At 39.5% G+C, this 17,713-nt stretch overlaps 1 protein-coding gene across 1 annotated transcript in view; it reads right to left on the bottom strand.

The window, feature by feature from the left end:
* TRAPPC12 (trafficking protein particle complex subunit 12) overlaps window positions 1-17,713 on the bottom strand; it is a 791,394-nt gene that overhangs the window by 405,887 nt on the left and 367,794 nt on the right. Inside the window, exon 10 of the mRNA XM_044070401.1 lies at window positions 13,557-13,669. Coding sequence (XP_043926336.1) covers window positions 13,557-13,669 — 113 coding nt within the window. The remainder of the gene's footprint in view (window positions 1-13,556; window positions 13,670-17,713) is intronic.

Below are 17,713 nucleotides of genomic sequence, written 5' to 3'. Positions count from 1 at the left end.
AAATAAAAGGGGGGAAGGATGGAGGGAAAGCAGGACTGCAACAGTGAATACACTCGAACATCTACATTTATGGTAAGTGTACACAATTGTACTATGTTCATCGTGTTTCACAGTTGCAGTCCTAACCAATGGGTTGATTACCAAAGCCCAGAGAAAAAGGAGGAGGCACCAACAAAATCGAGGATTGGAGAGAATGCCCTGCAGAACAGCAGTGGCAAACCCAGCCCTGGCTCTAGAAAACAAAGGCAAATTATAATGCTTTGTAAAAGTGTGAACAGAAGACCATGTGGCAGCCTACAAAATGTCTTTAGTAGGGACACCCCTTAAAAAGACTGCAGAAGTGGAAACTGCCCTTATGAAGTGGGTCTTAACCCCTTGAGGAGGACCCTTGCCAGGAAAGGAATAACAGAAAATAATACAATGTGCAATCAACTTAGAAATGGTTTGCTTAGAGATAGCTTTGCCCTGAGCTCCAGGGGAAAAACTGACCAATAACTGTGCTGATTTCCGAAGGTCTTTAGTCCTGTCTAGGTAAAACCTGAGCTGTTTGTGCACATCAAGAGAACGTAGGATCCTTTCACCTCTATTTCGAGGATTACGAAAGAAAGTAGGAAGGTGTATGAACTGATTAAGAGTCAGGCTAGAAACCACCTTAGGCATAAAAGAGGGACTTGTTCTCCGAGAGACACAATCTGCATGGAAAATAAGAAAAGGCTCCACAGCCAAAGCTTGCAGCTCTGAAACTCTCCTTGCTGAAGTTATAGCCAAAAGAAAGGCAGTCTTCCAAGACAGAAACTTTAAATCTGCAGTGACAGCTGGCCCAAAAGGAGGAAGAGTTTGTTTCTCTAGAACAAAATTAAGATCCCAGGCTGGAGTAGGTGCCCTTCTGGGGGTTTTTAAGTTGCAAGTACCTCTGTGAAAAATTTTCATCAGTGGATGAGAGAAAATGGGTTGCTCAAAAGCACAATGAGCAGAAATGGCTGATGCATGGATCTTAATAGAGGAAAATGAAAGACCACCCTGAAGCAAATCAGCCAAGTATTCCAGGATCAGAGGAAGAGTAGGCTGAGAAGAAGATTCCCCTCTAGCCTGCATCCAGTGAGAGAATCTTTCCCATTTGCCAGCTAGGCCTCCTGAAGTACATTAACCACCTGCTGGGAAAGGGAAGAAGAAATGGATTGATTCATACAATGAGCCATGCTGCCAAATGGAGAGAATGAAGATGAGGATGTAAAATGTTTCCCCCTTCCTGAACCAAAAGATCTGGTTTCAGAGGAAGACGCCAAGGAGGAAAATGATAAAGACTGCAAAGCAGTGGATACCAATGTTGTCTGGGCCAGTCTGGAGCTTTGAGAGTAGTCCTTGGTTTTTCATCCCTTATCTTCAATAATACTCTGGGAAGAAGAGGAAGAGACGGGAAGGCATAAACTGACAGAAGCGTCCAAGGGAAGGACAGAGCATCCACTCTCCAGGCCTTGCTGTGATGCTGTCTGGTGCAAAAAAGTGGCAGAAGGTGGTTGTCTGGGGAGGAGAAAAGATCCACCTGAGGAGTGCCCCAACATTGAATGATGCTGTAAAAGACTGCTCTGTTCAGTTGCCACTCGTGAGGATTCAGGGTCTGTCTGTTCAACTGGTCTGCCAAAACATTGAGTCTCGCTGGAAGAAACTGAGCTAGGAGATGCAGGCCCAAGGATGCTGCTATGGACCAGATAATCATGCTCTGTCTGCACAGGGGGTAAGAATGAGTCCCTCCCTGTTTGTTGATGTACCACATGACTGTGGTGTTGTCTGTCCTGACAAGCAGAGATCCTGGAGAAGGAAGATGCTTGAAAGCTAGTAAGGCTTGCTGAACTGCCATCAACTCCTTTAGGTTTATATGCAGGTGCATCTGCTGGGCATTCCAACGTCCCTGTATGCATCTGCCATCCAGGCGAGTTCCCCAGGCATAGTCCGATGTGTCCATGGTAAGAACATGAATGGCAGGAGGTGGGCGAAAAAGGCATGCCCTTGTTTTGTAGACAGGCTGTCACCCATCATAGAAACTCTGTCTGCAGACATGGAAGCAGAGGAATTATCATATCCAGGTCCTGTGTGTGATGGCTCCAAAGGTTCTTGAGGTACCACTGCAATTTCCTCATATGCAGTCTTGCATATGGAGTCATGAGAATGCAAGAGGCCATGTATCCCAGAGCTGGCTGGCATTTCCTTGCAGAGAGCTTGGACAGACTTGCCAAATCCTTGAAGTAAACTGAAATAGTTGCCTGCTTCTCCTGGGTGAGATATATCATCTGGGCGGCTGTGTACAGACTCACTCCCAGGAATGTTATCTCCTTGGATGGCACCATTTTTGATTTTTCCATGTTGAGGGTGTAACCCAGAGAAGAGTCTTTACAAATTCCAGCTCCTTTAACAGCTGTTCTTCAGAATCTGCTTGAATTAGACAGTTGTCCAAGTATGGATAAATCTGAATTTTCTTCTGCCTGCAAAAAGCAATGACTGGAGCTAGGCACTTTGGGAAAACTCTGGGAGCAGCAGTAGACAAGCCAAAGAGCAGTGCAGATAATTGATAATGCTGCCTGCCCACTCTGAAACAAAGGTATTGCCTACAACTTTCCCTGATAGGGATGTGCAGATAAGCTTCTTTGAGATCCAAAGTTACTAGCCAGGAGTCCTTGTCTAACATTGCCAGTAACTGATGCAGAGTGAGCATTTTGAATTTCGGAATTACCAAGAAAGAGTTCAGAATGGATAGATCTAGGATAGAACGCCAGGTGCCTTCTTTTTTGGAACTACGAAAAGTCTGGAATAGAAGCCCTGACCTACCTGCTGAGCAGGAACTGATTCTACTGTCCCCAGATGTAAGAGAGACAAAATTTGCTTTTCTACTTCTGCCCTGGTTTGGAGGAGTGTCCGGGAATCCTTTGGGTACTGGAAAGGTGTGGAAAGAAAACCTGTGACCTAGGCAAACAGTTCTGAGTACCCATTTGTTGTCCGTGATGGTGGCCCAGACATTTGTAAAAAAGGCCACCCTTCCCCCTAAAGGATTCTTCGGGCAAGCAGGAACAGGCAGAAGTTGGGGAGTCATTGAGAATGTTTGGATTGAGATGTAAGTTTAGAACTGTCCACCTTGGAAGTAGAAGCATGCCAATGCTTAGACCTTTGAGGGGTAGCCACCTGTCCCCTAAAAGATTTGTAACCTTTAGTCCTAGAGGGGTTCTGTCTGCTGGTATCAGGAAACATCCAACTCTTAGAAGAGTAATTCCTGCTGAAACGAGGAGGCTGAACTTGCAGAAAGTCTTTAACTGTTTGCATAGACTTGGCCTTATCCTCCATCTTTTTGAGCACTTCCTCTGCTTTGCTGCCAAAACGACGGTCCTTCTGTAAAGGTACATCTAAAAGCTTAGACTTGACAGACTCTTGAAGGGGTTGCTCTCTGAGCCAAGCATGCCTTCTGAGAACAGATCCAGTAGCTGTAGCCCTGCATGAGGCTTTTAGAATGTCAAATCCACAATGTAAAGAATGTTTATTGACAAGAATGTCAGAATTCAGCAAATCCTGCACATCCTTACTCTCTGCCAAAAGAGGCACACTTGCAATCTTTGACATAATTAGCCTCCAAGGTGTGCTGCTGATACTTAAGCATATGAAAAAGGCAATTAGTAGACCTAATAGCAAGAGTGGCAGAGGTATAAACCTTTTTACCCCACCTATCTAGGTTCCTAGATTTCTTAACGGAAGTAACAGGATTCTTGGTAACAGTGGCCTTAACTCCTTTAGGCCCTTGAGAAATAACCTCTGGGTCAGCTAGCGGATTCCTAAAAAGAAACAAATGAGAATCAGGGACTCTATAGTACCTGTCAGGTTTCCTGGGAGCAGGAGGAACTGAATTTGGAGTCAAGGAATTTTCCAGAAAAACATCATCAACCACTTTCAACACTGAAGGAATAGCCAGAGGCTTATGCTGAGGCACATCCAAAAACTCCTTGATCCTTTTCTTAGATTGGGGATAATCCTGACTTTTCCATTTAAAATGCTCCCTGAGAGTATTCAAAGTATCACCAAAAGAGAAATCCTCTGGAGAAGCAGAAGGAATGGATTCCTTTATATCTGAATCCTCAAAAGGAGAAAAAAACCTGAGAAACATCCTCTTTTATCAGCAGAAATGCTAGAAGTATCAGAACCTGAATAAGACAAAGCCTCAGGAGAGACATCCCCACCCCTTTTTGAAGGAGGAGGCTGTGAACCCCTAATAAGAGTCAAAAGGTCATCAGCCATTTTAACCATTTGAGAATGAGGGGAAAAGGAAACTGTAGCCTGTTTTTTCACAGGCTTACGACTGGAAGATTTACTTGCAAGTCTGAAGGACTTGGGAGGCCTGGCAACCACTGAGGTAGTGGCAGAGTTTGTCAATATGAGCTTGCTGTCTGAATGAAGAACAGACGCCTCGGAAACCGGAGCCAGCTGAAGAAGCTACAGGCGGAAGGTTAGAAGACAAAATGGAAGCCATAGGCCTGAGGGACTCTGAAATGGTCTCAACCAAGGTCTGCAGTTGAAAATCTGTGGACTGCAGGGGCTGCAAAGGCACCTGACTGGCTACCGCAGGACTGACGAACAACTTATCATCTGAAGGCTTGACCTTCTGAAGCCTGTCACGGTCCTTGTCCTTACGTTTCTTAGGGATATCAAAAGCCTGAAGACCAGCGGACACCATACCGACAAACTTAGGCCACACTCCAAAATGCTTAGCTAAAAGCTTAGCCCGACGACGAATAGTATGCAGATTAAAAGAAGCACAGAGGTCACAAGTAGGAACGTCGCAGTCAAGGCCTAAACAAATAATACAATAGGAATGAATCTGCTTTCCACAGGTAAGACAATTATTGACTTTTTCTGACATTCGTTAAGGCAAGAAAAGAGGATCCCCAACGGGGTACTTAAAACTTTGTAGTCGGAAACCAAAAAGGGAAACTGCCGACTGGCAATCATGCAAAAATGCTTCTGCTTCGGGCTCCACGGCAAGGAAGACTGAGGAAGTGACGTCGGTTGCCTCCTTTTGTATTGGACGTCCTGACATCTTTTATAACCGAAGACAGCCGATGTCATATTTACTTACCTTTGGTATTCTGGCCGATCGAGGGCTACTGGGAGCCAAATAACTCATTGGTTAGGACTGCAACAGTGAAACACGATGAACATCTTTAATATCAACAAGCTTTACAATAAAAGGAAGAGATTACTATCACACCAAGTACCTCAACCTGGACAAAACGTTTGATACAACAGCCCACTGACGCTTAGTAGAAAAGCTTAATAAACTAGGAATGAACCTTATCATCACCCAACAGAGTTTCAACTTAGCTCACAGATAGGATGCAGGAGTTCAAAGTAGAAGAGACATGTCAATATTCTCTCCTCTCCTGTATGCAATTTTAGTCTTTCCGGTATGTCCGCACTTCTATCTTCCTTAACCCTCAAATCATTTCCAGTCAACTACTAACATGTCAATATAGAACTCAAAACAGTGGAAACTACCACCGCAAAAAAGACCAGCCACCAGTGGAGTCCTCACAGGGTTCAGTGCTAGGACCTCTTCTGTTCGTCATCTACTTCTGAGAATTAAAAATCACCACCAGCAGTGACTGAATCCCCAAAAGACTCAGTAATCCTACAGGAAAAGCTTGTCCCAAAGAAATAACTGGTGTTAGACTCATGGACTAAAGCTAAATGCCAAAAAAATTCTCCTTCGGAAAGTCGATTCACCTGGGGAACTACCACAAATGAAGGCACACCCCTAATAGTTGATCCAGCAGTTCGAGATTTGGGAACCTATGTGGACAGTGACTTAAATTTTGACCAGCTTATGTTCACTGTGGTAAGGAAATCCTTCTATATTTCTCACTTCATAAACAGGATTGTTTCTAGATCCAGGGATGTGACTGCCCTCAGTTTAGTCAGCCATCATTGGGCCAGCTATTGAATATAATGATCCTTTTGGCATGCATCTGTCTAGACACATGCAACAATTGGAATACCCACAGAGATAACTTAGTAAAAGGAGACAAGGCCTAAACAATATGTCCTACATGGACTGCCTCAAAGACCTATCACTATATTTTGTCTCACAGATTGCTAAATGGTAACCTGTATCTTCTGTACAAAGTATCCTCTGACCCATTGCTGATGAACTTGCCTCAGATCTGCAAGTCAAATGGTATCAGAAACACATGATTCAGGGAACTAAACCTCTCCTGCAACATTAACAGAAAGGTTTGGAGAGAGACATTTTGCACAGGATACCCCATGCATTGTGTCTTTCGGCTTTTCCCGGTTAGAGGTCGCCACAGCAGAACTCTGGTCCGCTAATGATTGGCAGTAGAGTTTTACGTGCTGGCTTGCCGGGCCTAAAGCACAACCTTCATCGAAGGAATGCCCGTTCACGCATATTGCCACACAGAAGACGCTCTAACTGAGAATCGAATCGGCAACATCTAACTGTGAGGCGACAACGCTACCGCAGCACCACCACCGCAGTAGGATACCCCATGCATATAAAATAAATAAAATTCATCCTTGAACACATTCAAGCATAACTTGGCTCAATGGATAGGAAATGGGAAATTTACCACAGGACCCCTATACTATTAATGGACAGATGAAGCTCCTAAATGCTTCATCCCAGTGCATGGGTCTCCTTCAAAGTATCTGTTTTGATCTAGTAGTCATAACTAGAGTAATTTACAAATAGAATCTTGGAAAAGGGTTAGGCGAATCTAAACTCCAATAGGATAAGTTAATTTTGCACAGGCTTAAAATAGTCTGCAAAGGCAGTTAATCTAACCTGTGAACCATTACTCCAAGAAATGGCAATCTTGGATTTGGTATATGTAAGTACAGATTTTCAGCTATTCAGTCTCTACACTGCAGGACTTTGCATTATGAGTCCTGACCATAAAAATGGCTGCCTTTTTAAACTCATTCATACTATCAAAATACTCCCTTATTATCCAAATACTTTGTTATGTTCCCTTCAGAATTTTGCAGTTACTCTACTTCTTGTTCTGTCACGTTCCTCCTCTTCAGCAATACTTCAACCTTTGACAACCCCTCTAAACTCATTGTTAATTTTTCCACAATCTTGTTTCTCCTAATCCAACCACATTTTTAAACTCTAGACAACACCACCACTGCTCTAATCTTCATGGACACTGTGTCCAAAGCCACAGACTATGGTAATATCAACTCTGTCTTACTACTAGACTTATCAAAGGCATTTGCCACAGTGTCCCACTGCAAACGTCTTCACCAGCTATCCATTGCAGGCTGCACTCCACTCCACTTCACCCCCCTAACGGTTTGCAAGCTATCTATCCGACCTCCAGCAATGTGCTAAATGGTAAAATAAACTATTCCAATATCAAACCAACACAACTGGGGTACCACAAGGACCCTTACTCTAATATTTTCACCAACAACCTTCACATCTCATCACCCTTTGGCTCCATTATCCAATACGCAGAGGACACTACCATAATCTCCTCCTCTAATAACATACAGCATCTCCAGCAACTCACCGAACCACCTTCACATCAATAGAGACATGGCTGAAAGAAGCCCAGCTACTCCTAAATTCTAACAAAACAAAACTCTTGCTTTTCTCAGCAAAACCAATCTCATGTGATTTAACATTTTCTCTCAGGATAACACAGAAATTGAAAGCCTCCACAGCTAAGCTACTAGGCATTACCATAGACAACAAGCTAACTTTCGAACACCACATCTGCGATAGCATAAAAAATCACATCAAACTAGGAACACTCTATAGACAAAAACTTTCTTGGATAAATCCACCAGAAAAACCCTCGCCAACACCTAGTTTCTTCCCTCTCTCTTATATGCTTCCCTTTTATACACCAATTTACACTCTTTTCTTAAAAACAAACTCCAATCTTGCTACCATAAAATTGCCATATTTACCAACAGCCACTCCTATCGTTCCCATCACTGCCTAGCTCTGAAAGAACTAAACTGGTTTAAACTGACACACCACCTAAACTTAATTCAGCTGTGTTTTGCACATAAAATGATATATGCACGACAGTTGTCCAGCCCTCAATTCTGTCCCAAAACCTTACATCCCTGCTAAAGCCCTCCGCTCTGAAAACTCCTAGCCATCTACATTCCAAACAAAAGAGCTGGACAGTACCTATACTCTCATGCTACTGCCAAGCTCTGGAACTCTCTGCCAACAGACATTACTACCACTGAGTGCTTTCACATCTTTAAACACACATTGTCTATCTAACCAGACCTGACCCAGCTCTTTCCCTAATAGGTGAACTCTATCCACTCACCAGGGCCCTTCCTTTTCTCATATGGAGATACCTACACCATGAATTTCTTCTAACCTTTAACATATCGAACTAAGAAACAGCATGTATTTCTACATCCTTAACTATTCTCATCCTACTGCACGTCTTATAAGCATATGCTTGCTTCTAACTTTCTGACCCTCTGCCTGACCCTCACGCTTTATATTAATCCAACATGAGGAAAAAAAAAATAAGTGTAATCTTTATTTTAGTACTCTAATATAGCACCTGTTTTATTACTGTATCCACCTCTGTACTTATTTAGTAGCTAGTACATGTTTTATTATTATTGTATCTAGCTCTTTGTACTTATTTAGTATTCCTTACTTATTTAATGTATGATTTAATAGTTGCTATTATTTTGTTCACGTATAATGTCGAACTTTCTTTTATCAGTTGGAGCTTTTCTCCCCGGCCTCTGCTGAAAATGGGCTCACCCAGTCAGACTTTCCCAGTAAACAAATGTTAAATAAAAATAGTCATTTTTATCCCACTCATTTGCGGTCCCTCCTGAAGAAGTTTCTATCTTCCGTAATAAGTCTCAAATCATTTTCACTACTCATTCCTTAAACTCCTTCTCTTTAAAAAGATAAGAAGGTAAGTGCCAGTGTCTTATTTTTACTTCATTACCCTGCATCTTTACCTTAGTTTTTACTGAAGCATGATTTGAAACAGTTAATAGATGTGTTTCAATGAAATACATAAGTTTGGCAAAATAGAATGTCTATTTGGTATAGACCAGATAACAGTACCATGGGGAATAATATGCAAATTCTGCCTAGGTTTCTAATACCGAATAAGCATCTTCAATACCAAACATTTTCATACATTCCTTTAAACGTTCACCCTTCTTTTGTTGTATTTTCCTTTCTAGCCTTCCTCATCCACCCTCCGATAATTTTCACTATTACAAATCAGGTCACATTGGGCACATGAAAATAATATTCCCTGTTGAAAACGTATTTCTCCCAAAATTCTCTTAGTACAATGGATTAAGCAACAAAAAGTATAAGGTGTGCTTGACAAACTTAGGAAGCCTCTAACAAGAAAAATAACCTGATATCCTATACAGATATTAGAGACATTTCAAACATGTTATGAAAATATGTGTAGAGTAGAGGAATGTGGAAACCAGGAAAAGGTACAAATGTAAACATTTAAGGACTTGATTATGCTAAGCTTTGAGTAGAATTAGGCTCTAAAACTAGAAAGAGGAGATAAAAATGGTGGTGTACAATCAATTGACAAGGAAGTCTCCAAGAACAGATGGTATTCTTATGAAACTTTTGAAACTGAGAGGGAAGAAAGTGATAAAGGTCTGGAAGCTTTTCTTTACCAATATTTTCAAAGAGGGAGGGTGTTACCAGCATCTTGGAAAAAAGATGTGCTGGCTGTATTACTCTCAGATTATATTATTTTGCACTTGAGACATTTTGGTGTTGTGTAACATTCTGAGGTAATTTCCTGTATTTTTCAGGATATAAAATAAATGAAGATATAACAAATGCTAACGTTGTAGACTACGTAAGAATTCATGAAATGGATCAGCAATAACCACACTTATGGAGACACAATAAGAAGTATTCAAGTGTATGGATTAAAAAGGATTGTATTTTGGCAGCTAAGGCTATGTGGGAAGAAACTAAACAAAAGATAATACATAAATCGAGAAGCTGGAGGCACTTGATTCTGGATATGGATAGTAAGATACAAGCAGAGTAAATATTTTCAGTTCCTTTAGTGCTGCATACAGTTCATGCATACTTTATTTACCAGAGGAAATGTTGTGCAACATAATAAAGAGAGGGAAAACATTTATTTGGGGGAGAAAGAGTAATAGTTAAGTGGGACAAATTTATTCTTCCTATAGATCAAGGAGCTTAGGATTACTTGGTTTGAGGAAACAATGGGGGCATATTAAGTACGTACACTGTAGGATTTTGAATGCAGGTTCTTAAAGAGAACAAAAAATATTATATTCATAACGAGGTAGAAAGTCACTAAAAATTAAGCCAACACAATAATGGAAAAAGATTTTACCAATAAAAATTACTGCAATCAAGGGTACAGAAATAGTCAAGAGGAGGGTGGAATTCACTGGAGAAACTTAGCAAAGGACCAGGGTATTGCAAGCAAATAACTAAAGAAAGAAAAGTAACAGAGTGAGATGAGGTCAAGCATAAGTTTAGACTGCAGGTTACAGACCGTCTTTCCTAACAGAGTAAAGGCAAATAGAAAGGGATAGAGGAGTGCCAAGTGAAAGACTAGCTATTTTTTTTCTAAGTCTAGAACAGAAGCTATTATTTAAAAAGGGAATAATTAGTAGAATATATAAAATGTTGCAGATTAACTATATCAATCAATCAATCAGAGGAGGTTAGCAAAGACTGACAAGAAAGAATGGAAAGGCATTTTACAAAAGAATAAAGTGAGGACATCAGATAAGAATAAATGGGTCTATATTAGAACATCGAAGTTTCAGAACTTCGAATGTTCTAATATCGACCCCTATTCAGCGAACACTGAAAACATTGAACATGCAGAACAGCGAATTTTTTCCTAGGCAAAAAATTTGCTGTTCTGAAACACATACACACAACACAACCACACCAAACAAACAGCAATCCACACACATACACCTAAAATCTTACATCTAATCCTACACTAAACTGTAGATACACCACTATCTATCCACTTACCTTAACCCAAACCCTAACCCAAAGGTCCATCACTATCGCACACTCACCTCACCCGCGCCCTAACCCTCACGTCCACACAATAACACACTTACCTGACCCGAGCCCTAACCCTAACTCACCTAACCCACCCTGACCCTCACGTCCACACAATCACACACTTACCTGAACCCAACCAGTAAGTTTCCACCACAGTGCAGAAAATAGCAAAGCAACAGGAACGGACAACCAAATTCTTTCCCTTGGAAAAAACGTGGTTTTCTGTAGCTTCGCTATGTTCAGCGTTCTCTGAATAGGGGTCGATATTAAAACATTCGAAGTTCTGAAACTTCAATGTTCTAATATAGACCCAAACAAATCAGGCCCATTTCTTCTTCAATGTCTGCACCATTGTTAACTGCCACCTGTGATTTCACTCACTTCTCTCTCTACTCCTTTATTTTGATGGTAAACATTACTATAAATGTCCTCTTTTTTTATATCATCTTTCAATACAACCCGCAATGTGCACTTCACTTAGATAACCAAATCGATAAAAATCATGTTATAAAGAAAGTGCCAAACACCCAAATTAGACTCTAAAAAGTTAGTTTGTTAATAACTACAGAATATTATAAACTTTATAGGAACAAATGCCTCTTTTTATGAGTTACCCAGACGCAGTGTCTGATTAACAGACTTGCTCAGCTGCGCAACAGACAAAGGGAGACCAAGACCATCAAACTACCAGATGAAGCTCATTAACAGCTCATAGCCTTAATCCTCTGCACTGAACTTCCAGATAAAGCTTACTTAAATGAAAGCCAAACACAATGCAAGCACTTACATACTTACCATCATTTTTGGTACAGAGTCGTTCTGAAACACTTCGGAAGTTTCAGGCCAATACCATAACAACCTTTGTGTCATTTCTTCTACTTCCTCTTTGACTAAGTTCTGCTCCTGGTTTAGAGCAAGTAATCATTTTAACCTTGCATCATTCATCCTGTATAAAATTCCAAGCATTAGGAACCCCAAGCCTGAAAACTAAAAATATGTTATCTCCATTTCATCCACTCTCTCCTCCTGTGCGTAGTCTATTTTGCTGAGACTACTTTCTTTTGCTCTTTTCCCAATCTTTTCAGTACACGTTCCCAATGGGTAGCAACATAATCTATTACCTATTTCATCCCTGGCTCTGTCATGCAAGTTTTGACAACACTCATTTATAATTATCACGTGCTTCTAACACATTTTATTTCTCAGGCTTCTAGCACTGTACAGCATCAGCACCTAACTGTCACATTTCCAATTTTCCCACTGCTGCATCCACTGACCTAGCAGGGTCAGTGGCTCAAAAGCTAACACAATAACCTTTGGTGTTAGAAGATCAGAAGGCTGTGGGTCCTATTTCCACTCTAGATACTTGGATTAATTTTCTAGCACTGACACTGCAATGTAGAGTGTGCAGTCCTTCGGAGGAGATAATAAAATGAGGTCCCATCTGCCAAACATGGTGGTAGCTCAGGTGAATGTAAATGACATTTATCAAGGAAGTAGGTGAAATTCCCTCTAGTCAGTACAAATCCCATCTTGGTCCCCCCTTCAAAGAGGCTTCTGTTCTAGTGGAACCAACTCTATCAACAAAGAAAAAATAAAATTAAAATAAATTAAAATAAAAAAGGAATGTTTTTTCCCATTTTCCCCACTTCTCAGAAACCACGTTCAAACAAGTGAAGCTACCAGCCTCTCAATTCTACTTTAAAGACATCTTCATTTTAATACCTCATCTATTAGTCTTAAAGCATTACCTAGCATGCAAATCACAATCCTATCTTGTGCTTCCCCAGCTCCTTAATGTTCTACAACTTTGTTGTCTGCACAAGCTCTACAGACATTCTATGAGGTGAGGTCCAGTTCCATTCCCCTCTATCCATTCAATGCATTGGCAGATTCTATGCTAAGGTCACTGAATCTGTTAATCTTAAGTAGAATTCAATCACCTCCTGTCTGCCACCTGTTTTGCTACCTCATCTACTTTTCTGTCATGTGTACAATTAAGCATGAGATACTCTCTCTCACTTCCTAAATACCTTTACTATAGTTCAGTTTGGTCTATTCAGGGTCTGTCCTAGCTATTTTTCTCTCTTTTAACTGATCTCTGTCATAAATGAAGGTGGCAATACTGGCACACAGATCCACAGAAAACTGCAACAAACAGAAGCAACTAGAACCAGAAGTAGGACTGGGTACCCACAAGTTACCTCCAAATATACATGTTAATTTCTTCACTGCTGTCAGGAAGCACTCCATACAAACCCATTTCCTCTATTCATTTCCAAAGTACATCAAAATGGGAAGAAAAAGGAGACCATCAAAAACTGGGCAGTGTAATCCAAAATACTTACCTTTAGAATGTTATAATGAATGCTGGAAACATTTTTTTTTCAAATTGTTCTGGCTGCATACATATGTACTCTTAATGACAAAATGCTGTGAAGCTTTCCCTCACCTTTAAACAGATCGCCTTCATGTTGTGCAGCCTATCCAGAGAGTCTTGAGCTTTCATCAGATACTGCGGAAGTTCAGCATGCAAAACACGCATGGAAAAAGGAATCATGGACCCTGGAAAAACACAAGCATTCTTACAAGATGACAGTAAACAAACCAGAGTGAAGTAACAAAGAAGAAAAGTACAGAAACAGCAAATATTCATCACAATGTGACTATAATGTAGCATCAAGAAATAGTCTGCCAATAGGGGTTATATTACAAACTAGTTTCATACAGAGCATTTATTTTACAAAAATGTAGAACAGCAAATTTATAAACACACATACCTACACCTGCTTATACACCTATAATGTAAACATCCTTGAATGCAAATTAAATCTGTGCATATACATTATTAAAACAGTTCTCTTTGGGGGGGGCGGTGGAGCCTAGATGGCCAAATGAGAGCAGTGAGGTTTGAGAGCTCCATAAACTAGTATAATAATATAGGAACATTTTACTATTTTCAGTTTTAAAACATCAGAAATCTATAAACTACAAAACCACAAAACCACATAAATATTAATTTTGATGGAGATACACAAACATTTTCCTGTCATGTAACTTGGCGATATATTGAGCCAATGAATATGAACAACTAAAGGAATTCTTATCCAGATGATGCATTGAAAAAAGAACGGCAATTGATGACAACTACCTTACAGGAACTATCTTTGAAGATGGATGGCTTTAAAATGACTTAGAACACCTCAAATTAAATTCTCAAAAAGAGACTGATACTCTTAGGAACAATTACAGCAACACTATACAAAAATAACAAATATAGAGACTTCTCCAAGTGACATTGAAGGGAGACTCAAAGAGGAAGAATTCCAAAAAGAATTTCTGCTTACATAGAATGCATGGTTGCTTAACAAAATAGAGGACTTAGAAAACAGGGAAAGGAGAAACAACATAAGGATCTTTGGTCTGCCTGAAAACACTGAAGGAGAAGACATTATTTCTTTCTTAACCTGGATTCCGGAATTATTTGACTTGAAAGAGGGACTTTCATTTGGAAAGGGCACATAGAGCACTGAAGAAACCGGCTTCTAACTCAACAAATACTCCACCTAGATCCATAGTTATAAAATTTATTTCTTTTCTGGACAAGGAACTAGTATTAAAATCTGCTTGGAGAAAATCAATCTTGAAATACAATCAAAGCCTGATAAGGTGATTCTTCTTCCAGAACACTAGAACAAAAGAAAAAAGTCTGGCCAATAATAAAACTGTTGAAACAAAACAAAATTAAGCTGGCCTTTCCAGCCAAGATAAAAATACTTTTTGCCAATGAGATGAGAACCATTCGACTTAAAAAAGCTACTATATTCATCAAAAACAACACCACAGTATCTATCCCAGAAGAAATGGAATGGATGGCCCCTGCTCTTAAAAGAATAAAAGAAACAAATCATTGGATTGATACTAGAAAGAAGAAACAAAAAACTGATTCCAAGATAGCTGTCCCAAAAAATAACTCTTACAACTACACCTCTCAAAGTATCAACTGATATGATGCATCACTTGTCATCTGTTTTTATTAAAAAAAAGAGGGTTTCTTAAACAACTGAGAAACAGTAATGATTTATTCGGAATGTTCAAAGAGTCCACTAATTCTTCACAAACAAAGGTAGGTCAAGCTGGGTTACTATTTACATTATATAAAAGCCAAACAAAGCAGCATATAATATAAACATAGACATTTTTATTCCCCTACTTGAACTAAATGAATACTTATCTTGTTCATTTTTTTTGTTTTTACTTATAATAACTTAACTAATTCAACAATGTACCTTTCATCAGAGTTCAGACTCAAATGTAACAAATTATCATCATATATAACAGCAGTAACGGTATAGTATTTTGAAAAAAAATCATGGAGACTACTGTCTTGCTTGGTGTTTCTGAGACTTCTTCAGTTAAAGTATGATTTAGAAAAGTCATGTATATCCTGGTTGAATAATAGTAGCAAGCTCCGAGTACAAATGTCATCATCATTCTGTCTAATTATAGTTTATGTCAATTATGGTACGTATCACAGCTACGAGTGCTGCTTGATCAATTCTGATATGGTGTGCGTGGATGCAGTTGTGTCTGGCAGCTAGTACAAATGTCTATTATTCTGTCTAAACATAGTTAATATCAATTATGGCAGGTATCATAGCTTCAAGTGCTGTTTGTTTAAGTTTGACATAGTGTGTGTGTGGGATGCAGCTGTGTCTGGCAACTGTGTTGCCATTTTCATCTCCGGAAAGCTGTGGGTTGCGGCTTGTGATTGAGGTTTACTGATGCTTGTGTATTAGGAAGAGACATTTGGTGTTTTAGCTTGGATTCAGGGGAAGGGGGTGGCTAAAACTGTGACTTTTGGCAGAGAATAGTTTGTTTATACATCGGCTGAGTGAGAGGTGGGAAGGCAGGAAGAATGTCTTCTCTCTTATAGCGGCAGCTTGTTGGGAGGTTTTTTTTTTTTTTTTTTTTTTTTTTTTTTATCTGTTTGCTCTCTGTTCTTTTCCTGGCTGCTGCCTCGCTGAAAGGGAGGGAATTTAGGCTTGAAGTTGCAGTGAAGTGACGCTTTGCTTTAGGTGCATTGCGAGCCTCTGGCATGCAGTACACAGACACACTAACAGAAACAGATGCTCCCAGCTTGCTAAGGTAATGGAGGCAGTGACGATAATGCTTAACGGCTATGAGGAGCCTCCAAAATTATTCTTGGCAATATTTTTGGTTTAAAAAAATATATATGTAAAAAAAAAAGGGCAGTTTTAAAACATATGTACACATACTGATGGTCTCCCAACACTTCATTTAGCTTGTTAAGTTGATTCCTGATAAAATAAATAAATAATAATAAGCATCATTTTATATTTAAAATGTATTTTGGTCCAAACACATTAAGTATTTGCATAAGAGTGGAAGTCTAAGTTATTGTGAAAGACTAAGAGCACTTGGTCTTGTGCAGAACCCTTTGCAGTGGTCTGGGACACGAGCTTACTCAGACGTGTTGGGCATATGGGGATAGCTGATTCTAGGGGTGTTTGGGGTTGCCTGGAAGTGCTAGCGAGTCACCAGATTTCCTTTATGGAAATATCTGTGGGAATGGAAGGTGTGTTAAGTGGTTCACTGGCAGAGTGGCCACTGCATGGAACAGGCTGGTAAAATGGCAGAGGACAAATACTGGTTTGGATATTTTAATAACAGCATGGAAACACACCACATGAACTAGTGAATGGTATTCTGGCAAAACTGGATGGGTATTGTTGCCCGTGCTTGAAGTACTGATATGTGTGTATGTAAGGATAGAAATATACTTATAACAAATAAGAAACTAGAAGGGTCTCATAATTTAAAGTCTATGGATTATATAAACATGCTTGGAAGGAGCTAATAATAAGAATAAAACCTACAGCTTGTGGTCTCTCAAATAAGTAACAGCCCAATAAACAAACAAACAAAAAAAAAACATACAATAGTTATGCAATGTATGATTTTAGTAAATCTAGACAAATTATATAATCGTCATATAAGATGAAGCTGTCTGCTGAATTTAGATATTAAAGACAGGATTTAATAACATGGGCTTGTGTATAACAACACTACTGTCTTAACTTGTCATAAATGATATACACTACACATTGAACACAAGGGGAAGCATGATGATTTTCTTATACAAGTAAATATGCAAAACAAGTCATGTAATTCCTTTAACTTAAATTGTAGTTTTTGTAACGCATCTTGACCATATATAATACTTAAGCGGTTACTAAGCTAACTAATGTTTATACAGGATATCCAACTGACAAAGTTGTTAAAGAGAAACAATAGAAGCCTGAACTTGAAATGTGACAGAATGTTAACAATCATATGCTGAACAAATAGTATTAAATTGACAATAATCATTCAGTTTAACCACCTTTGCAGATTATACAAAATAGAATGCTGCCAGTTAAATCTAAAACCTTTCAGTATATGCCATAAAATGGCAATTTATGACTATGGAAACGGAAGTTGTAATCATTAATCACAATAAGTGCATTTGTTGTTTTTAACCTATAATTCCACTCATTTTATAAATAAGAAATGACAAGATATGAAAATCCTGGTGTGCAAGAAATG

Source organism: Protopterus annectens, chromosome 1.part0 (genome assembly GCF_019279795.1).
Source record: "Protopterus annectens isolate FY-2018-M chromosome 1.part0, PAN1.0, whole genome shotgun sequence".
NCBI classification, from domain to species: Eukaryota; Metazoa; Chordata; order Ceratodontiformes; family Protopteridae; genus Protopterus; species Protopterus annectens.
This window is presented reverse-complemented; position numbering and strand designations above follow the sequence as displayed.